A 27,671-nucleotide genomic window follows, 5' to 3' on the forward strand; every position below is an offset into this window, starting at 1 on the left:
TTCCAGAATTTTTCAAGTCCAATGACGTTATAAGTGCAATATTCTTTAATTTTGGGCTTTCAGTTTTAGCCCAATGGCGATCACTTTTACGACTACTATTTGAAAATAATCCATAATCTCAATTTTATCTTTTTTTAGAGGTTTTGGATTATTTTGGTACTTGATCTTGAAATTATTTCTCCGTATTAAAGGCGGATAAAAAATAGAGTAGTTACTACAATCGTGATATGACAAATAGCAGAATTGCTGCTAATTCCAAAAGAAAAAAAATAAATCAAACATGAAATTAAATAATCAAAATGGAACTTGCAATGTAGATACATTTAAATTAATATATGGAAAATGTTAAAAAAATATTGAGTTTCTCCTGTTTTTTACCACTCCTATCCAAAAGTGAGAGGCATTGCTATTGAGAAATGGCAGTGTCATCCATAGGCAATCTCTTCTCCTTCTTCACACCGTCTAAAGCTCCACCACCCTCCCTCCAATTCACCACCACTCATTCAAGACCCAAGCTTGTCTCATCTTCTGATTCTGATGTTACGTCCGTAGTTTGTCCATCTCTTGCCTACGCAAACACGCTTTACTTCAGATCAGCTTACAATGTTCAGGTCATTGTGGATGATAATGAACCCGAAGAGAAGCTTCTCGGACGCTTTCGCAGGGAGGTCATGAAAGCTGGAGTCATCCAGGAATGTAAACGCAGGAGGTTCTTTGAGAACAAACAGGACAAAGATAAGCGCAAGTCCCGTGAGGCTGCTCGCCGCAATCGACGAAGGTCAGCCACTACCTCCTTTTGTCACTCTTTTCAGCTTTATATTTAGAAATAATTTAAATTAAAACTTGTCATTTTACCAAAAGGTTATGTTTACCGCATAACTGCACTTCCAGTTAAAATTTGAATGCCTGCAATTTAACTGTCGATGTGAGAGTGGCAAATTGTAGGTGCAAATTTAGGCGTAGGTTGATGACCATTGCAAAAATAATCTCAACTACAATGAATCTTCTGATACCGAAATAGTGCAAAAGGGATACAGAGGATTCATATGGTTTCAGTTGATTTGGTATTGAGTGTAGATAGGTGCAATTCCAGCTAAGCGACATTGTGATCTATCTAATTCTAGTGTCGTTAACTCTAAGAGGTAATTTACACACGTGATTCTGAAAGCTTCAAGTTCAAATTTTTGCCAAAGTAAAACAAGCTCTAAATGATGTGCTCTATTTCTCTTTGGCCCTATGGCATTACTACTAGCCCATGGTTCTCGCTGGTCTTTAAACTTTTGGACCACAAGGTTCAAAAATGTTTGTTTGATTCTTTCAGAAACTTTGTGTCCAGTTAAAGTTTGAATGCCTAAATAGGTACAGTTTGTCTGTCGATGTGAGTTTGGTAATTATAGTCGGTCCACGTCTGGATTAAGATGATGATTGGTAGGTTGATACTGAAAAAAAAAAAAAAAAAACAGAATAGATATGGAGGATTCACATGGCTTCAGTTAATTTGACAATAATAGCTGATTGATTGACTGTAGATGGATGCAATTCCAGTTAAGTTACATTGTGATCTATCTAGTTTAGTGTCATTAACTCGAAAGAGGTAACTGATATGCCCCACACGTGATTCTGAAAGCTTCAAGTTCAAATGTTTGCCAAAGCAAGACAACATTAGCATGGTTTTTTTTTTTTTTTTGGTGTGTGTGGCTATGACGGTAGAGTTTAGTTCTAGTAGCCCGTGGTTCTGGCCAAAGATTATGTTCGTTCATTCTTGCAATAAAGACTCTCTATAGCTAGTGGATCACATTGATATAGTATACCAGTGCTTGCTTCCTTGATTTGCTAGCGTGAGGTCCAAAAGTAACTAATTCATTCGCTTTTGTAAGTTGCTCTCTGAATGCAGAATCTACTAATTCAAATCATATGAACCAACTAATGCAAAGATGGAAAACTGATATTTTGTATTTACTAATTTTATGTACATATTTATCAACCTCATGTCCTTTACTGGAACAGACGTGGCCCACCACCAGGAAGAAGTTTCGGACTGGATAAGCAAGAGACAACCAAGAGCAAGAGGGATGATGATGATGACGATAACTGGGAACTCCCTGAAGGAGGAGGTATCTCCAATTGACACTAATTTTCAGATCTTTTTTCGTTTTGGCTCTTGGTAGGTTGTGGCTCATTTTCAATCCCGGAGAGGCTTTCTACCGATGTAATATTTATCTGCTCTATTTTTGCAATTTTCTAATGGAAACATGATTGTTACCCTTGCTTCAAAGTGTTAGATTGATCAACTGCCTTGCTGTATATCTGAAGAGACATCACATCACATCACATATTCGTGTGATGCATTGCTAATTTATCATAGATGTTTTTAGAATGTTCCTCTGTGAAAAGCAGCAGGTTTGACTGATGAAAAAAGTTCTTAGATGTTCACTTCAAAGTGCAAGAATAGTTGCACGGTACCCAGGCTTTTGTTCCTTATCAGAGGTGAATCATTCTGGTGTTTAAGTGGAGAATGGTAAAGAACTGGGCCAGTTTGTCCAGCGAATTTCGTAGTTGAAAACAACGATTTCTCAGTTGTAAAAAATGTAGCTATTGTTCAGTTTTTAGTCTGTAAAAGCGTGCTTCACTTATGAAGGTCACCGATACTGTCCTGCATATTATGATGTGCTGAAAACACTGGCACAATCCTGATGTTGAATTGGTTCAGTTTTTATCTGTGGTCTTGAATGCCTGGTGATGATACATATGAAGCTCGAAAAGGATCATAAAGTCTCCCCACAGCCAACTATATAAACCAGGTATAGCACAAAAAAAAAAAAAAAACTTTCTGATTTTCATGAAACATAAAGCTGAACAACTTGAATAATGAAATTAATATGTCAGATTAGCAGTTAGCTAATACGACGAACTTCTTAGATTTTGTGGTCGACGTTTGCTGTCTACTCTATTTTGCTGCAGATGAAGAACGGGCGACTTTGTGTATGAAACATATAGAAAAATATAGTTTATCATATCCTACTTCATTAAACTTTTTGATTACATTTTCTTTTTGAGTTATTAGTTTATCATATCATATTTTATTAAACTTAATTTTCTCAACCTAGTTTGCTTCAAATATGTACCATACATTAAAGAAAAGATTGTATGATCACATTTCTGTTAAAAAGTATTTGAATGCGGAAAGAAAGTGTATCTTCAAAGTAATAACTAAATATAAATATGTTTTTTTTAATTGTTTGACATGTTCCATGCCCCAGCAATCTTAAAAATTGAATAGAAATGGGAACAATACTGTTTCGACATGTTACATGCCCCCAGGATCCTTGGAGATACGTTGACCAAAAATCATCATTTTCGATCAATAAACGACACATCACTTTATTCACCAATAGGATTTTTATGTTTAAATTCACACGAAAAAAAAAATAGTTTGACCCTTGAACTCAAAATCATTTCACATGCAAAATTCAACTGAGAGAGAATATCTTTTCCATTATCTTGTTACAATAAACTAAAAAGATGCCAGTAACAAAATGATATTAGGATATTGGTTTGTTGCAAACGTGGCCATCCAAGCCATAAGATTGTTGACAATTTTGTTTGTTTGTTGTGTTGCTGAAACTGGGTATAGAGTTCGGGGATTAAATCCACTTAAAAAGTCCTGCAAAATTCAGTATGCTCAACTGAAAATCAGGTCAAAGTTCAGATATTTTTATAAGCATTATCTCTTTTCTTTTATATACAAACAACAACATATTAGTATAATCTCATAATTAAGTGGTTCTTGAATGAGTAGGATGCAGGTCAACTTACTCCTATTTTGTAAAATAGAAAAACTATTTATGATAGAGTTTCGACTCAAAAGAAGTTATTTAGTGCAAGATTGCAAGAATTCCTTCTTCTATATCTATCTATTGATCTATAGATGCATTAAGGATGAGTGATGACTAAAAGATATTCATGACTTGTGTGTCTTTTAAGAGTTTACAAACTTGAACATTTGTAAGAGGAACTAACTATGAGAGATGGAGTTGAATAAAATTCCAAATGTCTTTCTATTTCGTGTGATACAAATTCAAACGAAATCCGATTTTAAAAAATATAAGAATTGAAAAAAAAAGGACAGGGAAGTGAAGGGAACAATAAAGAAAATTAAAATAGAAGTGGATATGGAAAATCTGATCCAACAGCCACTTGTCTTGGTTTGACGTCTCGAGTTTCCACATGAAACCACACAAATATTTCCTTATTATAGAACGTGTTATGTATTGTTGGATGGTTGTTGCATATCACTTCATTTAATTAATATGATATTTAAATAAATTATATAGTTTCTTGTCATTTTAAAATGCCACACACTAAAATTTTGAATAATCAATTTATAGTATTTCAAGAAAAAAGAAGAAGAAAGAAAGCAGGGTGGACATCTGAGTTATTATAAGAAAGTAAAAGTAAATATAATTTAAGACTACTGATAATAAGGAAAAGTAAAATGAATAAGAAAAGAAAAAACTATGCAATCACACTAAAATGAGACTTGGAATGATATAACTGTGCAAAAATTCAACCGACCAATAAATTGAACCAATAAAAATGTTATTGGGTTAACGGTTTTTATTGATTTTATAAAAAAAAATTTATTGGGTAAACGGTTCGGTTTCGATTTTAGCTTATTGGGTTATCGGTTAAACCAATAACCCAATAAGGATACACTAAGTTATTATTTTATCCCTATTTATGTTATATATATAAATATCTCTCTCTATATATAGATAGATATGTGTATGTATATATATATTATATGCACTACTTATTCACAATTCAGTGATTCACAAAGTATTAATCTATTCAGGACAACAAAGGCACAATATAAAACTCGGCTATTATCATATTGAAAAATTTGAAGCATTTATAGCTTCCAACAATTAGGATTTAACAGTTTTTTTTTTAACTAACATTCAGTTCAAGTTTGAAGATTCTTCTAAACTAAAATGCATTGTGTAGGATTTTGGCGGTAACTAAGATTACGTTTTTTTATGTTAGTTGTTACTATTTCTATTTTATAAATATTTTCTTCTTGGTTAAATAAAAAACTGAACCGTTAAAGACCAAAAATCGATAAACCGAAATCGATAGAAAATATCTTATTGATTTTACATATTTAAAAATCGAAAACTAATAATACATAAAATTGAATCGAGCCCTTAGGTATAACAATACAATAGGATAGGTAACGACCAATTCAAACAAGCTACATCAGTACAAATTTAGGAAACTTCCTATGAAACTTGCAACATTTTTTGTGGGGTCTAAAACGAGCAAGGTGGGGGAGAAATGAGGACGATTTTACTAAAATTTGTACTATAGTATAACCAGAACCAATCAGTAATGTTTTAATTTTTTTCTTCTGGACAAAAACATAAACTTTATATTTTTGGAACTTCATCTACATAAAACGGTTATAGGATTTACGTACTTCTATACGAATTCTTTGTAAAAAGAACAATATTGGGAACAGAGTAGACAAAAAATTTTAAAACTTTTTCTTTTATTCTTTCGTATATCTTCAAGTATATCTCAAATTTTTCAAGACTACATATTATTATGAACTCTGGTATGTGAACTATTTACACTGTTACATCTATATTAAAGACTAATGAATTTATCCGTACTTCACGCAGTCGTAGAAAATTCTGATAATATACGAATTAATTTGTCTTTTAAATATTGAATATTAAAAATAGATATTAAACCATACAATTATATATATGCATAACTCATCTATAATTCAAAATATCACTTATGGAGTTCATCCGGTACTATTAAGAGAAATTTAAGAAAACATATAAATTAACGTCAAAAAATTATTACTTAACGGATAAATAATGTGGGTATTAAGGTGGCTAGTGAATCAATTACTATAGGAAGGTAAAGAAAGAAATGATAGAAAATTAAAAGCAAAGTGATAAAAACAAAACGAAATTCTTTACCTAAAAATAAGTGACAAAACTTTCTTACAATACAAAAGAATAAATTAGCTTTTAAATTTTCATAATGTTTGCATTGCTACAAAATTCAACGGATTAAACTAATTGAATAAAAATATCTCCAAAATACACCTCAATATGTTGTATGCATTAGGAAATATGTCGTTAAAATATATTTCATAATATTATTTGAAAAGAATATTTTAAATTCAGGTGAGAGAATGCGTCGTCTTTTTGTAACATAAATTTAAAATAATGTTGAAAAATAAAAAAAAACGAAATTAACATAATCACACTATTTATAAACAAACTACATGTTTCTCGTAAAACTTTTTAGTTTATTTAAAATAAAAAATATTCACCCCGTTCGAAAATACTTATTATGTTTTATTTTTTGAGATAATTTACACGCAAAATATATTGAGTTTGTGTCAGAAACAATAGTCAGCCTTGCTCCTTGACACATTTACTTGTATTTATAACCAAATCAATACCTCAAAGTTCAACTCTTGTACCTCTTTATAATCTCTGATCAACCTCCATAGCCTTAGTAAAGAATAATTAGACAATATATAAAATGATCAAACAAAAAATATAAAAGGTTAGTTAGTAATACTAAACAACTTCCGTCATATTTGTAGATATAAATTAAATAAAGTCTCTTCGTAAAATTACTGTAAAAAAACAACTGAAAATTTTGAAAAATAAAGTAATAATGCAATATAAACAAAAGACTTACCCGTCGAAAAATATTTTGAGAGAAAAAATGGAACGTCAAGATGTTTGTGGAGGCAGTCAAGTTTCTTGAATAATTCTATTTCATGATGCATGATTTTTATATTTATTGTCATTCATTTGTAATGAGTTAATGGAATAAAAAAAGTTAGGTCCCTTCACCTAAACATAATCGTTACACCCAGTACTATTTCTCTTTATGAAGGGAACCATTATGCCTAGGACTATTTTTCTTTATGAGAAAAAAATTCTTTAATATGAAAAAAAAAAAGATAAATGACAAATAAATGGAAAAAAAAAAAGAAGAAGATAAATGACTTTCTTGATCATTCTTAATTTTATTTCCTTAATGTATTTTTGTTGATTAGGATGAAGTTCCTTAAAAACCTCCTTAGCATTCATCCTGAGTCGGGATCGAACTCTCCATGAGATTCATAGTTGCATTACTTATAGCTTTCTTGTTCGTAGATAAAGCGGATTCAAATTTGTCTTTCATTTCAGGGCATAACTTGCATCCATGCGCTTCATATTCGTCCGGAGTTCGCTCCCAATATATATATATATATATATATATATATATATATATATATATATATAAAGAGAGAGAGAGAGATTCATCTAACGTGGACTTTTGGACTTGAATAACCTGCAACGTCTTTTAATTTCCTTGATTTCATTTCTCCATTCAATTTCCTTTAAGTTATAATTCAAAGCAAAAAAGTTTAAAGTATTAGGAATTGTGCTTCGTAATTAAGGAAGTACTATGTTGATATATTAAATTATATTATCTTTTGAAGTAAAGATATAGGAATCTTATTTTTGTTTATAACTTCTGATCTTTTGATTTTTTTTCTATTTTTCAACTTATTTTTGTTTTGTAAGACAACTTCATCCATTATTATATAATGCACAAGACAACATAAATTATATAGATAGCAATTAAATTCTAAAATTAATATTACGTAGAAGTCATACATACAAATATTCGATCAATATATGTCTTTCTTGTGATGAATAGTAAATCATTATCGATTTCATAATATACATCATAGTTACAAATAGTAAAAGAGAATAAACGTATTTGTTGTTTAACCTTTACATAAAAAACTAAGACTACAAATTTCTAAAATAATTTGTAATACTGTTGTTGTATTCAACTATCTTTAACATCAACATACATGACACTTACAAATCGTAAAAGAGAATAACCGTATTTGTTGTTTAACTTTTACATAGAAAATTAAAACTACAAAATTCTAAAAAAATTTATAATACCTTTTTTTTATTCCACCATCTTTAACATCAACTCTACGGATTTGACCGTTTATGAAAAGGACAAATGATATCAAAAGACCATGAAATGCACTCTATTTATATGGAAAAAGTTACATTACATGCATATCCATTTAAAAACATATTGAAAAATGAAAAATCAAAGATAAAACAAAAAAAAACTTTAAAATTAATTATAATTGTCATCTCCTCTACGTTTTTTCTTTATATATATATTAATTGTCATAAATGTGATACTAACTGTGAAATTTATGAGAGAGATTAAAGAATATAAGAGTTATATCCATAATAATAAAAATAGTAAATAATTAAATATACATTACGGAGAAAAACAACGGATCCTATTTTATAACAAGTATAATGTAGAATTCTCCCTTGTAAATTATTTATTCAACACGTTCGTAGATTGGGGGGTCCCCTACCCTAGTTAGTTTGTCAGAAAGACACCCATGTCATCAGGCCATAACCCAACCAATAATATAATATATATATCGAATCTCACATAACACAAAATATGTTGCTATTTGGGAAAAAATCATCGTTTTCATTCTAAATTATATTTAAAAAGTCTAAATCACACTTAAACTATTATAGTTATCTATTACACACCTATACTATATAAAAACAATATTTTTCACACACTAAATCTGACGTGGAAAAAACATAATTATTTAAAGGGAAAATTTTAGAAATAGCAACTCTGTAGCCTTAATTATAACTTTTATAACAACAGTTTCATAATTACGAAAAATAGTAAATTGTATTTGTATTTAAGTAAAATATTGCTATATAAATACATATACAAATATATATGTATTACTCATAAATACATATGCACAACTGAAAAATACATATTCTTCTGTTACTATAAACTGGGTAAAATATTGCTACTTTTGCTATAAGTTGTAATTTTGAAAAATTATTGCTATTTATTGTAATTATAGTATTAAGGATGTTAGTTTCTGTAATTTTTTCTTATTTAAATAACAAAAAATACATCTAAATTAAAAATTAATACAAAAAAATAAAAAATTAAAATACTCTCTTTTCCGCCCCTAGCATCCATCTTCCCTTCCCCACCCCCACCCCAAATCATCATCTTCTTCATCACCCTCCAAATATTAATAGAGAATATCTTTTTAATTTGTCATAAATAATGCGTTTTAGATAATCAAGTAGATATCAATAATATTTTTTTAATTTTAAAAGCAATAATTAGAGATTGAAGAACTAAAAGAAGATGAAGAAGATTGGAGAAATGTGTTTGTAATGAGATTGTTATCCTACCAAATGTGGGGATAATTTATCTCAATACTATTTATTAATTTCGAAATAAGTTATCCCCAATATTAACAACCAAACAATGCATTAAATTTTTTATCTCAAGATTATTATTTTATTTCAAAATTATTTACTGTAGTATCTCACACCAAACGACCTCTGAGGGGTCTTTTGGTACAGTATATAAGATTAATACTGAATAAGATGTATTAGTAATACTTGCATTCGTAATGCAAGTATTAATAATGCTGGTATTAGTTATACATGCATTATTTTTAACGTAACGTTTGGTTTGATGTGTTAAAGATAATATATATTTATAAAAATGTGTTTGTTTACCAAATTACCCTTAGGCCTTCCTTGAATTCTTCTTTGTACATTGTATATATTTTCAACCGTGCAAGAGCAGCAGTTACACTAGAGAAATGGAAAATCCACTTTCCATTTCTTCTCTGAATTCAAAAATTTCGACAATGAAAATAACAAGAGCAAACCAAGAAAAAGGCACCAAAGTTCAATGAGCAGAACAACTTCGCAATCTTGAAGACAAATCCAAGAACTCAGCATAAAACTCCTCTGCATACACAAAATCAATCTACAATCTTACAAAAAAAAAAAATTCCTTTATCCCATAAACAACTAGAGAGAACCAAGAGATCGTGTACCAAACATGCAATGAAGATGTAGAAAAATGGATAAAAAAGAAGAAAAACTATAATTGTTGTAGTAGAAATAAATGGGTCAACCTATTGTCATGGTCTTTGTCGCAATTGCTGTCTCATTTGTCAATATTTGGATCCAAACTGTTGTAATATAGTGGGAAAAAAACGCGGGAGAATAATTTTAAGGGATAATAATATCATTTAATAGGTTACTACATGTGTTAAAAGTTTTGTATTATTAATACATGAAAAATAATGTATATTGATAATACTCACTTTAATACACAAAAGTGTATATAACTAATACAAGTATTAATTATGCATAATCTGAAAAGAAATATCAAATATGGTACTATTAATACACAAATTATAATGCATACATTATATTTTTAGTACACTATACCAAACCAGCCATAAGAGTACTAGAAGTGCAGTCCAAAGACTGGAGGATTGATTGGTCCTTTCGCAGTCGAACTAAAAGAGATAAACATGGGTGAAAACCAATCATGACACATTTTAATTGTTGATGCATATGCCAGCAATGATTGAATAGACAATACACTAAATACTGAAGGTGAATCATCAGCTTTATTAACGTCAATTTTAACCTACAAGGCAGGCTACATTATCTTGTACTATATTCCAAATATTTTAATTACTCCATGTAAGTCATGATTTGAGAGACAGTTGGAACCAAACAAGCCCTTGTCCATGTAGACCGAGACGAGAAATATCTGTCACACACCCAAAGGCCAAAACTTAGCACTAAAATGACTAGATTATTTCTCTACCCTCCCATACGTAAGATTCACGTAAAATGTTATACAGCATCATAATGTTTTTTATCCGCGCAGACAAAGACGTATAATTAAAATTTAAACTCTATGAATTCTATCAAACATTTATGATAATGACATCATCCCAACCTTCCACCAGTGTCTCCATTGACCATTCAAGGAGTGTACGTGTAGGAAGATAAAATATGGATAATTCTTGTATTTGTTACCAAATACAAATGCCTTTACCTTATTGTCATCATATTATAATATATAATGAACGGGCCAAGTAGTAATAAAAACATGTGAGATGGATAATTCTTTAATTTAGTGATCCCAAGAAATCTTCCAAGCAATCATGCTGACTATATTCAATATTTACTAAGATATAATCCAATTTAAAATTGATTCCAAGAAATGTTCCTATCAATCGTAGTCAATTTTGTCCAATTTTTTTTATATGAATGAATATCAATGTTAATTCTCGTTTTCTCACCAGAAGAACACATACGAGGCTATAAATTATTTTTACTTACTTAAACAACTATATCACGTTTTCCTCCCCCCCCTCCCCTCTCTCTCTCTCTGTATATGCTTTTGACTTCCAAAAAAAAAAAAAACAGAAAAAATTGCATCCATGATTCTTCTTTTCCCTTCCTTCATTATCTGAATTAGCAACTTGTATATCCTAAACAAGCTTCACTTTTGGTGTTCCTTCCATTTTTATTTTTCATGGAGGCGCCAAATAATCTATTAGCAGAGGTAGCAACAATAAATGACATGGAGGGACTACACAATAATGAAGAAGAAAGAGATACAGAAAGCAATTGCTCTCTGCTGAAGAGGAATCAAACACTGTCATCCACTTCAATTGCCATTGTGGGAGCTAAAGTCTCCCACATAGAAAGTTTGGATTACGAGTAAGTACAATCACTCTTACTAAATCTTATCCATGAATATTTGTCGTCTTTACCTGTCATGTCAGTAGCCAGGGTGTTCAAGAATTAATAAATATGTACGAAAAGTAATTTGTGACCTACTATATCCTTCGTATGTTCAACTGACGACCCTTCAATGTATGTGGGTGTGGCTACGCCACTGATATATGTATGTATTAGGATCAACGAGAATGATATATTCAAGCATGATTGGAGAAGAAGGTCCAGAGCTCAAGCATTACAGTATGTCTTCATCAAATGGACACTGGCATTCCTGGTCGGCCTTCTTACCGGAGGTGTGGCCACCCTCATTAGTCTCTCAATCGAAAATATCTCTGGCTACAAACTTCGGGCTGTTGTGAACTATATTGACGATGAAAGGTTGATGGCATTTAATTACTAGATGATTTGAACCTTCAATGAATCAAATAAACATTTCAAAATATGACTTAAAACAATGATATAGGTACCTTATGGGATTTGCATTTTTTGCGGGTGCTAATTTTCTGCTGACATTGGTAGCTGCCTTTCTCACTGTTTATTTCGCGCCTACGGCTTCCGGACCTGGAGTTTCGGAAATCAAAGCCTATCTCAATGGTGTCGACACTCCCAATATTTTTGGAGCAACTACACTCTTCGTTAAGGTGCGTGTATTAATGCTGCATATGAGAATGTTCCAACTCTCTGATTTCTGCGAAACAATGTTGAATCTTTTCCCACGTAACTTCACAGATCATCGGAAGCATTGGAGCAGTTTCAGCAGGATTAGATCTTGGGAAAGAAGAGCCACTAATTCACATTGGTAGTTGCATTGCTTCTTTATTAGGTCAAGGTGGATCAGACAGTTACAAACTTAGCTGGCATTGGCTCCGTTACGTCAACAATGATAGGGACAAGCGAGATCTCATCACATATGGCTCGTCATCAGGTGTTTGTGCTGCTTTCCGTGCTCCAGTAGCTGGCGTCCTATTTGCGTTAGAGGAAGTTGCAACGTGGTGGAGAAGTGCTCTCATCTGGAGAACTTTCTTTAGCACTGCTGTTGTCGTGGTAGTACTAAGGGTCTTCATGGTATACTGCAAATCTGGTAGCTGTGGACTTTTTGGGAGAGGAGGACTTATCATGTTTGATGTGAGTGGTGTAATTGTTAGGTACCATGCTGTGGACATCATCCCTGTTGTAATTATTGGAGTCATAGGTGGTCTCCTTGGGAGCCTCCTCAATCATGTCCTCCACAAGGTCCTCAGGCTCTATAATCTCATTAACGCGTAAGCTCTCTCGATTGAGTTAAAAGTTCCTCATATTCCCAAGTTACAATCGGTTAGCTCTGTTCTCAAAAGTTAAACCATTTGATACAAATCGCAACTCACCTAACCATTTGATACAAATTGTACCTTCTTGAACTCTAAATATGGCTGCTCTAACAATTGATCCTTTTGTTATCTTGCAGGAAGGGAAAATTATATAAGCTGCTTCTTGCTCTAAGTGTTTCCCTCTTAACCTCCATTTGCATGTATGGACTTCCTTTCCTTGCTAAATGCAAGCGTTGTGATTCATCCCTATCAGAGTCGTGTCCTGGCACCGGAGAGACAGGAAACTTCAAACAATTCAACTGCCCAAATGGTTACTACAATGATCTGGCCACTCTTATCCTTGCAACAAAGGAGGACGCGATCAGAAACATTTTCTCCCTAAACACTGCCACTGAATTCCAAGTCGCATCACTTCTCATCTTCTTTTTATTGTATTGCATCTTGGGAGTTATTACTTTTGGGATTGCTGTGCCATCTGGTCTCTTCATCCCAATCATCCTCATAGGTTCAGGTTATGGTCGCTTGCTTGGCATTGCCATGAGACCTTATACAAAAATTGATCAGGGGTTGTATGCTGTTCTTGGAGCAGCTTCCGTCATGGCTGGTTCAATGAGAATGACAGTTACTGTTTGTATCATATTTCTTGAGCTGACAAACAATCTTCTTCTTCTGCCGATAACAATGCTTGTCCTTGTAATTGCTAAAAGTGTGGCAGACTGCTTCAACTCAAGTATCTATGAAATCATGTTGGAACTAAAAGGCCTACCTTTCTTGGAAGCATATCCTGAGCCATGGATGAGGAATATCACAGTTGGTGAACTTGCTGACGTAAAGCCACCAGTGGTTACGTTTCAGGGAATTGAGAAAGTGAGACGAATCGTAGAGGTTCTAAAATACACCACACACAATGGATTCCCTGTCGTAGATGGAGTGATACCCGAATTGCACGGACTTATCTTAAGAACTCACCTTCTTTTGGTGCTCAAGAAGAAGTGGTTCTTGAATGAGAGAAGGAGAACAGAAGATTGGGAAGTAGAGGAGAAATTCACATGGATTGATCTAGCAGAAAGGTGGGGTAAAATTGAAGATATTGTAGTTACAAAAGATGAAATGGAGATGTATGTTGATCTGCATCCCTTGATCAACACAACCCCTCATACAGTGGTGGAAAGCATGTCAGTATCAAAGGCAATGGTGGCGTTCAGGCAAGTCGGGCTTCGACACATGATCATTGTGCCCAAATATCAAGCAGCAGGGGTGAGTACATAAGATACTTTACAACAACTATGCCTCAGTCCCAAACAAATTACGTTTAGTTTGCAGCATAAATAATCTAACTTTTGGTACTTCTCTTGTAGGTATTTCCAGTGGTTGGAATCTTGACCAGACAAGACCTAAGGGCCTGCAACATTTTGAATGTGTTCCCCCATCTGGCAAAGTCTAAGAGTAACAAAAAGGGGCACTGAACTTTTCTATGGAGAAAATATGCTTGTCATTCTTTTGTAGATTTGCGTTCAGTCATCCCTTCTTTTCTTCCAATATTTTAGGAAGACATACAGCAGAAGTAAACGAAAGGAAGTCTAAAGCTCACTTCACTATGTAAATAAGTCGACAGATATGATTTGTAACAGCTATCAATAGTCATTTATGTTAAATGCAATACATTTGATACAACTCAAGATTTAAACTTTAGATTGTAAGACTACATCAAGAAACAAATGGCTATCACTATTCAAACTCTTCATAAAATTTGAAGTAAAAGAATCACAATACATCACATGAACAACTTATTAACAAAATTAACATTGTGCTCCACTCCATATAAATACCAGCTACACTCCGCCTCATCAAGTGCAAAACATTTGAATCAATAAAGCAAAACTGTGTCTTATAACAGGAATACTAGAGACATTAGTACAGTCAAAATTGCAGCAATGAAAGTGAAGAACGCGGAAGAAAAACCAAGAGAAACCGCAGAAGAGGAGCTAGGCGTGGAAGAAGCAGCCTGATTAGAAGGTGCACTTCCAGTAACAGTTGTGATCTTAAGCTTCATTCCTTGGTCACAGTGCCCTGCTGTTCCACAAGCAAAGTATCTTGTCCCTGGCTTGTTTAGTTTAACAACATCGTTACCACCACTCAGCGAGTTCACTGTACTGCTTATATCACAACTCTTGTATGCGCTTTCACCCTCAAGTTCTACAACGCTGTGAAGGCCTGGATTGTACCTAAATACTGCAAATATATCGAAGATTTGGAGCTAAGTGATCAATATACTAAAGAGTCAAGCTCTCCACTCAAACAAGATATGGAAATTACTACTAATACATTGAATGCAATCTCAAAGAATCCTCTTGAGGGGGCCACAATGGATCAAATAAACATTTCATGACTCAACTCGTCCAAAATTCCTCTAGGACAAGATAGATTGGTCAAGACGAATAATAGGTCGTAACTCAACTTGTCCAACATGACCCGACCTCGCTTCCAGTTTTATTTCCATTTAAAAAAAAATAAAAAATAAAATTTAAATAGGTAAATGCTCATATATTTTTCTTCTAGTATTCGCTTAAATTATTTCATATATACATAATCCTCAGTCCCCAAATTTGACTTCATATTATTGAGTTTATGTTGCATTTTGACCTGTTGAGTTATAACTATCATCTGATTAATCATTTTGGATTCTACCCATTAGATCTAATCAACAACATGACATGACCCAACTCGTTTAAACTTGAACGCGTCAAGCAATTGCTAAAAAATGAGTTGATTTTGGCAAAAACGAAACGAGAGAAATAAAGTAGCAATTGACAAACCTAGTGTATCTCCAACTTTGAATGTCTGACCAGAAGCCCATGAGTTGAAATCAGTTGATTCATCCCATCCTTGGCTTCCACCAACAACGTGTTGAGCTGCCATTGCATTTTTCTGGATCATTAGCGTCACAATAACAAACATAAACAAAGATTTGAGTAGAGCCTCCATATTGGTAACAAACTGATTCTGTCCACACTTGCCTAGCTAGTTTTTAAATTAGATTAACCTGACATTCAATGCTTAGTAAACAAGGAGAAGTTTGGTATATATACAGTTCAAGAGATGTTCATATATGATTGCTATTTTAGATTTGGTAGTTGGTACCTACAGATCTTAGACCTCAAGATAATTTTTTACATTCCTGAACTTTCTTTTGTAATAATAAGTATAGTGGTTGGTGCGCACTGCATGGAAAGACAGCAATGGTTTATTCCTTTTCTGCTTGCTGTTCACATTATTTGGCGTCTGATTGTCCAAAATTAAGAGAATAAGCTTGTTCAATACACCTTCTTTTTTTTTTTTAACTCCAGGATAAGTGACGGAGTCAAAAATTTTACTATCAAAATTGGAAAAAGTAAGCACACAAACTAGTTGAAGGCGGTTCAACATCAAATATATATATACATAAAAAATAATTTTAATCATGTATAAATAACATAATTTTTCATCAAAGGAGATTCGGATGAAACCCCTAACCACAAGGTGGCTCTGCCACTTCCTAGGAGCTCCACCCTTTTGATCCTTGGTGGCTCGAATTCACAATCTTAAACTTATCATTCGAGCAACTCCCTCTTGTCTTGTTCAGCACACTTGATAATTGATTGGACATTAAAAACGTGATATTTAGAAAAAAATAGGAAAAGGTACTTAAAAATTGACTTATAATCTTTGGACATTTTTTTTAACTTAAAAATACTTTCAAAGTTACAAGATTCACTTAAAAAACTAGCACTTTTTCTGACTAGCAATACATAACCGAACGCCTTTTGATTTCCTTTTTTTATTGTTTAAAAAACAAAAAAGGAACAAAAATCATGTCCTACGTGTTGAGTGTGAGGGGGACGTTAAGCAAATAATTCTGGTTGGTCCACTGATTTTTGGGTGACTTAGATTTTAATCTAAGTTACCACTTTGCTCTCTTTTATTATTTGACAGTTAGGTGCTATTGATTTCCAATAATACTTGAAATAGAACTTTGCCAACAAATCAATATATATATATATATATATATATATATATATATATATAAAGAAGAACATAAAGGAGATAATGTGTTACCTTTCTATGGCATTTATTGTTATTTATTTATTTATTTTTAATAGTTTTTTATTTTTTAGAGTTAATAATATTTTACACTATTTATTGAGTATTATTAATAATTGATGTAGTTAAGCTAATAGAGAATTGAAAAGTCCCATCATCTTTTAATTTTATCCTATCATGTCTTAAGTGTGGTTTAAAATCTTTTTCTCTCCCACATTTAAAAGTGCCTATTAAGTTTTTCTCCCTTTTTGTTATTCAAAGAGGTTCATCTTTCTCTTATGCATCAAATAATGTTCCATATCTATAAATTTAAGATCTTTATATGTTATTCCTACCACCATCTTCATACCTCATTCATGGTGACAATTATCATTATATTTCCCTCCTATATTTTTTTTTTATATTAAGATTTTCTTATTTTTCATAAGAAATTAAACTTTTTGAGGTTTTTGTCCATCATCTTTAAAGTTTGTCCATCATTAGTAAGAAGCATGCGAGTGTCCATTATCAGTAAGAAGTATTCTAGCATGATGTTTAACACACCTTTGATTTTTAAGAGTTTTAAATCACTTTCAAGTTTGTCCATTAGTAACAAGCATTCTCGCATGATTCTCGAATTTCTGCACTCAAAAAGATGGGCGAGTTTGATTTGAGTGTTCATTAATCCAATAGATCTATATGCTTCGGAGTAGTGAGACAAGGTGCAACGTATTTTGATCAACACATCTTTTTTAGATACAGAGGGTGTTAAATGAAGTTCCTTCATAAGATCATTGCTTTCACGAATGTAATTACAAAATGATGTTTATCTAAGAAAATTGACAAGCATAAAATGTTAGCAACTGAATTTTAGAAGCTATATTGATATATTAAAAACTTTCTTTGTCTTGTGCTATAAATAATATAGATGTTATAGGAGGTTTATGATTAGACTTATATTTTTTATTTCTTTTGAGTCTTTTAGAATGATAAGTTACAAATTATATTTTCGTTCATTATCTTATTTTTCAACTTCTTTTTGATATGATATAAGTTACATTATGTCATTATTAAAAGAAATCTTTTAAATTCTTAATAATCTCACCTAAATTCAAGAAATCACTTATTACCTTTGTTCCTTTTTAGTTGTGAATTAAATTTTGCACAATCAATAGTTAGGAGTGTAGTTTAACTAATATAAATCTTTATTAATTCCTTAATTTTGTCCCTCTGAACACTAAATAATTAATTTTTTAAATTGACAAGTATTTAGAAACATCTATATTTAAAATATACAACAACTAAAAAGAAACGGGAAAAATGTCATATGAAAATTTTCATTTTCATTTTAGATGTTACTTAATTCACGATTGGTGAAAAGAATTAAAAACTATTAGACCAAAAAAAAAGTGATAGACCATAACATTATATGATAATCTATTTTATTTTTATTTTTGTTCACCTTATTTAAACATCTCAAAAGTTATCAAACATAAGTATTAATAAATTATTATGCTAATAAAAGTAGAAAATGAGAGGACTCATGCAACTCTTAATGCTTACTAGAGACTTGAGAGTATAGTATCTATAAATGTTATTTATTGCATAATTAATATTTTACTTATGAAAAAATAATTAAACAATAACGGATAAGATGAAAGGACTTACGTAAATAATAGTAGAAGAGAGGATTTATATAAGACAATTTCTTTTTTATTTATGTATAGAGATTACTTAGTATAGTAATTATAAATATTTTTATTTACATAATTAACGTTTTATTTATGAACAACTAAATAAAAATGGATAAGATAAGGATTTACATAAATTCTCTATTACAATTAAGTAATATTTATAAATATTTAATTATGAATAGGAAGTCAAATCTGTGTATCCTTCTTCTCAACAATTCATCTACATTTAAATGTATGATTTCTCACAACTTTATCATTATAAAAAATATTATGTAGAGTAGATAAATTCAATTAGCTCTTGATTATTGCGTGAAGCGCGAATCTGTCCACTAGTTAGATATTAATAGGTGATTGAAAGACTTGCACTTTTAGGCCAATGCAAGACCCTACGAAATCGGAATACCACCTTTCTCTGTTTAATCTTACGTTCCCTTAAGAGTGAAGTAAAAATAATTAGTGAAGATAATTGGTCACCTGCTCGTGCTCTTCTAAATACTTCATCAGTTAAATTATTATAATTTTCATTTCTAATTTGTCTTAAAACTCATTGATATTATGCTTCGTTAAAAGGTTCTATACATGAGTCCTTTCTTAACACATTTCTTTAGATAAAAACTCCATTTTTTCCTCCTTTTTTTTTTCAGGATAATAAATGTTTCTAGGAATACAATGTGAATCAAACTCATGTTTAAGCCGAAATAGAAATACTGGTGCAAGTTCTTCCCTGCTGAATCAGATAGATTCACATCTGAAGTCTAGTGAGTTTCAACAATCTCGGCTCGTTACTCCCTCATATTTATTTGGAGTTTAAGATTTTGACATACTCATTAAGAATTATAAAAGGGGGTAATATATACTAGTACATAAAATTCTCTTTAACACTTGAGGCGCATGCAAACGGACCTTAGTACAATGCAGAAACTCCATCAATATAGTAGCTTATTGTTGGTTTTTAAAGAAGGTGACAATCTTGTTGAAGACAATATCCTTAGCAGTAGTTCCTATAATGAAATCAGCATGAGCAAACTCCTTGACATATTGAACATGTAACTTGCCCACATCGTGGAACTTGAGGTGATCCAGTAAAGTCTCCACATCTTTGGAATCAGATAGTGCATCTTGGCCACCATAGCTGATAAACAGAGGAAGGTCTCGAGGGATATTTCCTAAATTATACTCTGGAGGTTTAGCTTCACCATAATGTGCCAAATTCTTATTCGTTCCGTAGTCGAATTTCCTTATCATTCCATCTCTAACAGCTGCATTTGATTCATCATTGTAGTTATTAGTTAAGATAAGTAACAACGCGATTAATGGAATGGTTAAGCTCTACGATTAGGGATTAATTTTACATATGATCATTGAACTTTATTCATTATTATAACAGTAAATTAGGCACGAAAGCTATTAAAAAAATCACTTAAAGTTGTCCATGTTTTCAAGCACTTTACAGTATTTGTCAAACTCCACGAGTCTCAGAGTCTATGGTTCTATAGCTAAGAACCCCAAGAATTCTATCGCTTGTCAAACAACCTTGTTAGCGAACCTTTTCGTGTTCAACTAGGGATATTTATATCTAGATTTTATCTTTGCCTTAGCAAATGACAATATCTCTATTACGCTTCATATTGTTTATAGGTAGTCGCAAAACTGAAAGTTTTCCATTGTAAATACACATTATTGAAGAGGACTTACTTTGACCCAAATGTACAAAGTTCTTAGTCGATGTGGGTTGAGGCTCGTTCTTCAAGAAAAAATCGATCGTGGAGGCATTTAGACAACAGTTCTTCCCTGCAGCCATATGGAAAGTAGTTATGCTTCGAAGAATTGTAATGACGTGTTAACGACTTCGTTAATTCTTGAAGAACGTGTCTAGTTAGTTAATTTAGTACCGGTAACTGCAGTCAGGAAGTCAAAACAGTTAATCCCAGGCTGAGCACACAAGGCCTTGACAAAATTAGACACACGCTCACTGAAAATCAAAAAAATAAATGTCATCTATTGAGAAGAACAAAAATGATCAGTTGTTGCTTTTCATAAGTGATTTACCTTGATGGATTAAATTCTGCAAGACCAAACATTGTACTGATCTGTTGACATAACCACACATAATTATCGACCATGTATCAAGTTTATTATGGAGAAATAGGAAAAGAGATGATCTAACTTTGTACTTAATTGATTACCTCGCCAATAAAGGATCTGGCAGTAATGACACCAAGTGCAGTGGTCATATGGCTCAAGTAAGCAATTGGGCTGAGCAAAGCTGCTGATTTTATCTTGTCTGGTTGTCTTCCTTCTGAGAGTGATGCCAAAGCTATCAAAGTTCCCTATATTAATTTCCATATAATTGATTAGTTATAAAATATAGTGTCAAAGAATGTTGAAGTATAAAATCTTTTCTTCTGAGAACTAGTGCTTTTTTTTTTTTTTTTAATTCTGAACTTACCAATGAATGGCCCACGAAGTGAATTTTCTGTCCAGTTTGTTTGTAGACAAGGTTAACAACAGTAGGTAAGTCATGGACTACAAGATCATCCCATGACCAATTCCAGTAGTCCTGTGTACCACAATTTAGATAAATAAGTTATATTAAAGATTGAGTTGGTAGTACTTAACGAGCTTTCAAGAACCATAGAATGAATTTTATAGATTAAGAGGGTGTTTGGGAGTGCTTATAAGTTGGCCAAAACAACTTATAAGCATTTTTTTGTTTATATTGGTGTTTGACAAAATTTTAAGTTTCTTAAAATAAGTTGATTTTGGCTTTTTTTAAGCCAAAAGCAATAAGCAGCCTAATAGATGCTTATTTTTTCAGAATTTTAAGTTGACTAACAAAATTACCCTCTTGTCCCTTGCAATTAAAAGTTATTCCAGTTTTACCCTTGTGTAATTAGAACAAAATATTTTTTTAGAATTTTAAGTTGATGTGTAATTTTTAGAAAAAAAATGGTAGTTCGTAAATCATCAATGGAAGTTCATAAATCATCACTGAAAATCATTACTGCCGTCATTTTGATGTTTGAGTGCTACTGTGGAGTGTGGACTTTGTCCATGTTCATACCCGACCCGAATGAATATAATAGAAGGGACAATGAAGATCAACATTATAAGAAAATGGAAGTTCGTAAATTACACCTTAATGATACGAAGCAATCTTTTCAAAGAGTCTCATTTCAATCTCTTAAGAGAAAAAATTTTAGCGCACAAATTAATAGTCATTCATGAAAATATTTTTTTAATATATATATATATATATATATATATTAAAATATATATTAATTTGAATTTGAATCATTTTCGTAATAAAAATTAATAATAATCAACTCTATATATTATTAACAGCTATAAGGGTATTTCAGTTATTTTTGTAAAAAAAAGTGCTTAAAAACATTATTTACCAAACACATCAATAACTTTTTTTTAAATTCAGCACTTTTATCCAAACACTTAACTGCTTATTTTTAAAATAAGTTCAGCACTTTTAAAAACACTTTTTTTCAGCAACTTTTTTTCGGCTTATCCAAACGGGCTCTAAGAAAGTGTCTCATTTTAACTGTCATTTCAGGCCATTAAGAAAATTATTTTGGTATAATTTTTTTTTGAGCTAAAATGACTGTTAATTTAGAATGGAAAGAGTATTGATTAAGGAGGAATTGAAGGAGATACGGGATCTTTAGGATCAAGATTGAGATGGCGAAGGCTATATCTTGTTCCTCTGGTGTTGGCAATCCAAACATCAAAGCCGCTGTCTGCTAAGATCATTGGCAGCGATTGTTCGGCAGAATTCATCAGCCATGTTACTCCGTCCTGCAAAACCAAACAAATTTATCTCACGGATTTTCACGTATGTACGCCCCACTTAACACCAACATTTTTATTTCTTAAATCGCTTGCTAAACTTTAAGAAATAACAAGCGATTTAAGCCTTGAAAATAGCCTCCGGCAGAAATGCAAGATAAGGCTGCGTACAACACAACCTTGTGTTGGGGGTCTTTTCCAGACACCGCACATAGTGGTAGCTTTAGTACACCAGACTGCTTTTTTAAATCTCTTGCTAAACTTGCTACTTGTTGTCAGAAAATTATACTACTGGAGAGTGGTAAATGAGAGACAACATTGGCACAAAGGTTCCCCACTGAACGAAGAAAGACGCTCAGTTCCACTCTTCTGGGCCTATGGTTTCAGTACACCTAAATCCTGTCACATAAATTACGATATCCTTTTCTTTAAGCTATACTGATTGTATATTTTCTGTATTGAAATATTCTTTTACGATATCCTCTTCTTTAAGCTATACTGATTGTATATTTTCTGTATTGAAATATTCTTATATATTTTCTTCCTGGTGAATCTGCATTAAATTAACCTGCTAGGAAATAGATGAAGCTCACTTCCCAATGTTCCAATTCAATGTGACCAAATGATTAACTGTTCAAGGTGAGGATCCACGGACCACGATTGGTAGGTACAAAGTTAGGTGTTACTTCATTGATCATATATTGCTTGTTTCTTATTCAGTACCTAAATGCAAAAAAAAAAAAAAAAAGACTAATGAAGGGAGAAAGAAATGCAAAAGCTTGCAATGTCATAGTACAAGAACGACGTTTTATGTGAAAATATCATGATGTGATTTATAATAATGATGGACTGAATTAAAAATAAACAAATTATGTGCAATTATAAATATTAGAATTATGCTATCTAAGTCAAACTGGAGTCAATCATCTTGAAATTCACACGTCTTGATAGATCATTTGAAGGATCAATAACCATACAATTAATAAATTCCACGCACTAAACAGACTCAGGTACACTCGCACAATTTATTTTTTTTAATTTATGTTTGGCATGATAGATATTGGAACAATAGAGTATAGTTTTTCTTTCCTAAAAAGTAGTAGTATATTGCAACAGCTTACCACCAGTACTCCATGCTGCAATAAAACTGGCTGCCTGTGCCTGTTTTGCCCGCCACCACCTACACGGCCTTCCGGAATTCTTTGCACACCCAGTATGTACCCATCATCAGTAGTCACCTGGAAAATCATAAATTGAATAAACACATGTATATCCACACACAAAAAAAAAAGAACATGTAAAAAACTCAATTGTTTAATTAGTTCATGGTCAATAATATATTCCGATTTTTTGAGTTTCATAGCTGAACTATCAAGTGTACATGTGAGTTTTTTTACTTGAACTATCACCAATTATTTTTCCAAACACATATGAACTATCAATTGTTCAATTTTCCTACTAGAAGGATGATGATATTTCAGGTATGAAAAGTAAGCAATTGATAGATAAAGTGTGTTCCGATAAATAATTGGTCATCGTTTAAATAGAAAACTCACGCACATGAACCTCAAAAAATAAGGATAGTTTCGATGTATTTTCTAAAGGGAATTGTGTTAGTACCTCATATTCCTGGCACTTATAACCACGAATAGTCACTCAGGTGGCACACATTTCACTTGGTGCTGCAGCATTAGTCAATCCATTATCACCCCCATTAACAAAGCCAAAAGGACCTCTCATGTTGGACGACCCAAATGTTGGATGACTCTCAAACACTGAGATTATTAATGCCACAGAGCCTAGAATCATCAATAATCTCTGGATCTCCATGATCTTTTCTTGGTGTTTGTAAATTGTGACGGGACGTATAAAGTATAGTAAGTGTAATGCTTTCAAAAGTGAGGAATATTATTTATAGACAGAAATTATAAAAACAATTTCTAATATTTTTGCTCTTCTCTGGACCTAATGGCAAACCAACTAACTGGACAATCTTGCTTCTGATTTCTTGATTTTCTCAAAAGGTGAGAATTTGTCACATTGCCTTTCTGGTGCCACTTAATTCTGTTACCAGTTTCCAGTAACAAGTGAGAAATTTGGAGAGAATGGGTGTCTTTGAGCCCACTAAATTTGGTTATTTTATACGTTGCCCTTTTCGATCAACGTAACTGACAATGTCAACATGCAAGCTAAGGAAGTAAGAATGGGGTACTTTCTTGATGTTGAAGCTCAACGAATTACTGTTAAGTGTTTTAATGGAATGCACGTGTAAATAATTTTTATTACTGTTAAGGTTTTGATGCTAATTTTAGTAGACTTATGTAGAGATTAACTGGGATTACACTTGGCAACATTTGCGTATCACATGGGATACGTTTTGTTGCGCATGTTGCTATTTATCTACTTGGCTCCTTTAATTAAAATCACCAATAATCTCCAGATTATATTTGTGATCTTTTGATTGGATATGTTAGAGAAAATGAAAATATATGAAGTGCCATCATTGACTATGAATATATCCAAATTCATTCTCTGAATTTTAGTGTGAAAGAAAAGCCCACATTTCTTCATACCTTGTGAATTGTTTTAATTGATATTATTGGCATTATAATCAATAGTCTATTTATCTGCTTGTTACAATGGTCACCTTTCCAAAACCATGGAAATTATACATATTATTCTACGTGAGAGCTGAAATATAATCCGTCCTTTTATTCGTCTTGTGCTAGCTAGGTTTCATTTTGTTAATATTTATTAGTTTTTATGCTCCTCGTTTATAGTAGAAGAGCTTGTTAAATTTTAGAGATATACATATAGCGGGTGAAATACCCTTAAGGATAGTGTCTTTGACACTCCTCAAGTTTAAAAGAATTTCCTATAATGTTCGTGATGAAGTATTTTTCGTAAAATGATGAAGTATTTCCGTAAGGTTTTCCAATTGATTAGGGGATGGCGCCTGCATCAACTCATGTATGTCGTGATACCCGTTTAACGAGATTTTATAACCTGCTAGTGTCACTAATCACTACTTCCACCTAGCTAATTAGTTCTAGAATGGATGAATTAGCAACTTCCTTCTGTCGTTCAGTAATTAATTACAAGACTAGAAGACTAACAAAATGGTTTAAGCCTATGTTATTTGTATATAACTTTTACTTACTTTTTTACTTCTCCGATTGGACCTTAACACAACAACTTAGCACCAATTGATATTTAAACAACCAAACGATAACAACAACAACAACAACAAAAAGAAATAATAAGTGAATTGAAATTTTGGATACAAAATGTCATCGGGAGACTAAAGTATATAGTACATGTTAGATTTCTGTATTACTTGAGCTAAGAATAAGAGAGAAGGAAGAAAAGGAAGGATCTAGAAGAAGAGTCTGATTTTTTACTAACTGAAATCTATTACATTGAGTCTCTATAGGCTTGTATTTATAGTGTTGTTTGTTAGCTTCATGTGACAGCTGTATAGTGTCAGCTGTCACTTCTAACTAACTAACTTCCTAACACATACAACACACCCACTAACTTATTCTAACAACCATCAACTTGATCACTACATTTTCTTAGCTCAACACTCCCCCTCAAGTTGATGGCTTGAAAATATTCTTCATTCCCAACTTATCAGCAAGTACTCATGTTGGCTTTTGCCTAAGGCTTTTGTGAGAATGTCTGCTAGCTGCTCTTCTATTGACACATGATTGGTCTGAATCATCTTTTGGTTGATTCTTTCTCTCACAAAATGACAATCTATGTCAATGTGTTTTGTCCTCTCATGAAATATAGGATTGGCTACAATCTGTATTGCTGCTTTGTTATCGCACATCAATTCTACAGGTTGTCTGATCTGAACTCCCAGTTCTTGAAATAAACCAAGTAACCATGTGATCTCCGCACTACAAGTAGCCATACTTCTAAATTCTGCTTCTGCTAAGCTCCTGGATACAATATCTTGCTTCTTCGACTTCCAAGAGATTAGAACATCACCAAATTTTACTACATATCCTGCAACTGACCTCCTAGTTTGTAGGCAAGCACCCCAATCTGAATCACAGTAAGCTGTCAGCTGGTTTGTAGTTTTTGCAGGCATAAATAATCCCAAGCCAGGATTACCTTTTATGTACCTCACTACCCTTAAAGCAGCTTCCATATGTGAGACCTTTGGAGAATGCATATATTGACTCAACATCTGTACTACAAATGACAAGTCAGGTTTGGTCATAATGAGGTATAGTAGCCTTCCTACTAATTTTTGATATGTTGTTGGATCCTTCAGAGCTGCATCACCATCTGGTGTTCCATTGGAGATGTGGTTATCATATTCCACAGAAGTTAGCTTTTGGTTCACTTTAAGTGGAGTGCTAGCAGGTCATGCTCCACTCAACCCAGCCTCAGATATGAGTTCAAGAGCATACTTTCTTTGATTCAACACTATTTCTTTCTCAGACCTGACCACCTCTATTCTTAGGAAGAACTTCAAATCACCAAGATCCTTCATTTTAAACTTTTGTTGTAGGTCTACTCTAGCTTGATTTATCAAAGTGAGATTATTTTTTGTTATTAATAGATCATCCACGTAGACAAGAATGATCACTATCTCATTTTCTGATTTCTTGGTAAACAAGAAGTAATCAAAGTGAATTTCACTCAATACCATATGTGAAAGAGCATCAGTCAGCTTCTTATTCCACTGTCTAGGGGATTGTTTCAAGCCATACAAGGATTTATGTAATTTGCAGACCTTCTGAGTCTCCTCCTGTCTGTAAAAACCATCAGGAATATGCATGTATACCTTCTCAGAAATATCACCATTAAGGAAAGCATTATGAACATCCATCTGAAAAATCAACCACTGTCTAGAAGCAGCAAGAGCAATAAGTGATTTAACAGTTACCATCTTAGCTACAAGGGAGAAGGTATCTGAATAATCCACACCAGCCTTTTGACTATAGCCCTTGGCTACTAGTCTAGCTTTATATCTTTCAATCTCTCCAGAAGCTTTGTACTTCACCTTATACACCCATCTATAACCAATAGGCACTTTACCAGGTGGCAGGTCCACAATGGACCAGGTGTTATTTTCTTCAAGAGCTGCAATATCGAGCTTCATAGCTGCAACCCAA

General features: G+C 32.5%; 4 protein-coding genes across 4 annotated transcripts; 2 read left to right on the plus strand and 2 right to left on the minus strand.

Annotated features, from left to right (window-relative positions):
- The first annotated feature begins 187 nt into the window (after positions 1–187).
- On the plus strand, positions 188–2,377 carry LOC107860763 (30S ribosomal protein S21, chloroplastic). Its single transcript, XM_016706236.2, has 2 exons — positions 188–778; positions 2,008–2,377. Exons 1-2 carry the CDS (start codon positions 417–419, stop codon positions 2,126–2,128), a joined length of 483 nt encoding a protein of 160 aa, XP_016561722.2. The 5' UTR covers positions 188–416; the 3' UTR covers positions 2,129–2,377.
- Positions 2,378–11,170: 8,793 nt separating this feature from the next.
- On the plus strand, positions 11,171–14,659 carry LOC107860761 (chloride channel protein CLC-a-like). Its single transcript, XM_016706234.2, has 6 exons — positions 11,171–11,657; positions 11,856–12,056; positions 12,142–12,319; positions 12,408–12,940; positions 13,123–14,242; positions 14,344–14,659. The coding sequence occupies exons 1-6, from the start codon at positions 11,470–11,472 to the stop codon at positions 14,449–14,451; spliced, it is 2,328 nt and encodes a 775-aa protein (XP_016561720.2). The 5' UTR covers positions 11,171–11,469; the 3' UTR covers positions 14,452–14,659.
- On the minus strand, positions 14,604–16,253 carry LOC107860759 (mavicyanin). Its single transcript, XM_016706233.2, has 2 exons — positions 15,802–16,253; positions 14,604–15,217 (listed from the first exon to the last, which is right to left on the minus strand). Exons 1-2 carry the CDS (start codon positions 15,968–15,970, stop codon positions 14,874–14,876), a joined length of 513 nt encoding a protein of 170 aa, XP_016561719.1. The 5' UTR covers positions 15,971–16,253; the 3' UTR covers positions 14,604–14,873.
- A 3,172-nt stretch (positions 16,254–19,425) lies between these two features.
- LOC107860758 (triacylglycerol lipase 2) lies at positions 19,426–24,734 on the minus strand. The gene is given in 9 exon segments (XM_016706232.2): positions 19,426–19,997; positions 20,434–20,529; positions 20,631–20,710; positions 20,788–20,828; positions 20,925–21,068; positions 21,188–21,298; positions 22,408–22,548; positions 23,661–23,777; positions 24,160–24,734. Coding segments are annotated over 9 exon segments (1,260 nt in total). The 5' UTR covers positions 24,370–24,734; the 3' UTR covers positions 19,426–19,677.
- Positions 24,735–27,671: the final 2,937 nt, after the last annotated feature.

The sequence above is a fragment of the Capsicum annuum genome, chromosome 2, assembly GCF_002878395.1.
Source record: "Capsicum annuum cultivar UCD-10X-F1 chromosome 2, UCD10Xv1.1, whole genome shotgun sequence".
Taxonomy (NCBI): Eukaryota; Viridiplantae; Streptophyta; class Magnoliopsida; order Solanales; family Solanaceae; genus Capsicum; species Capsicum annuum.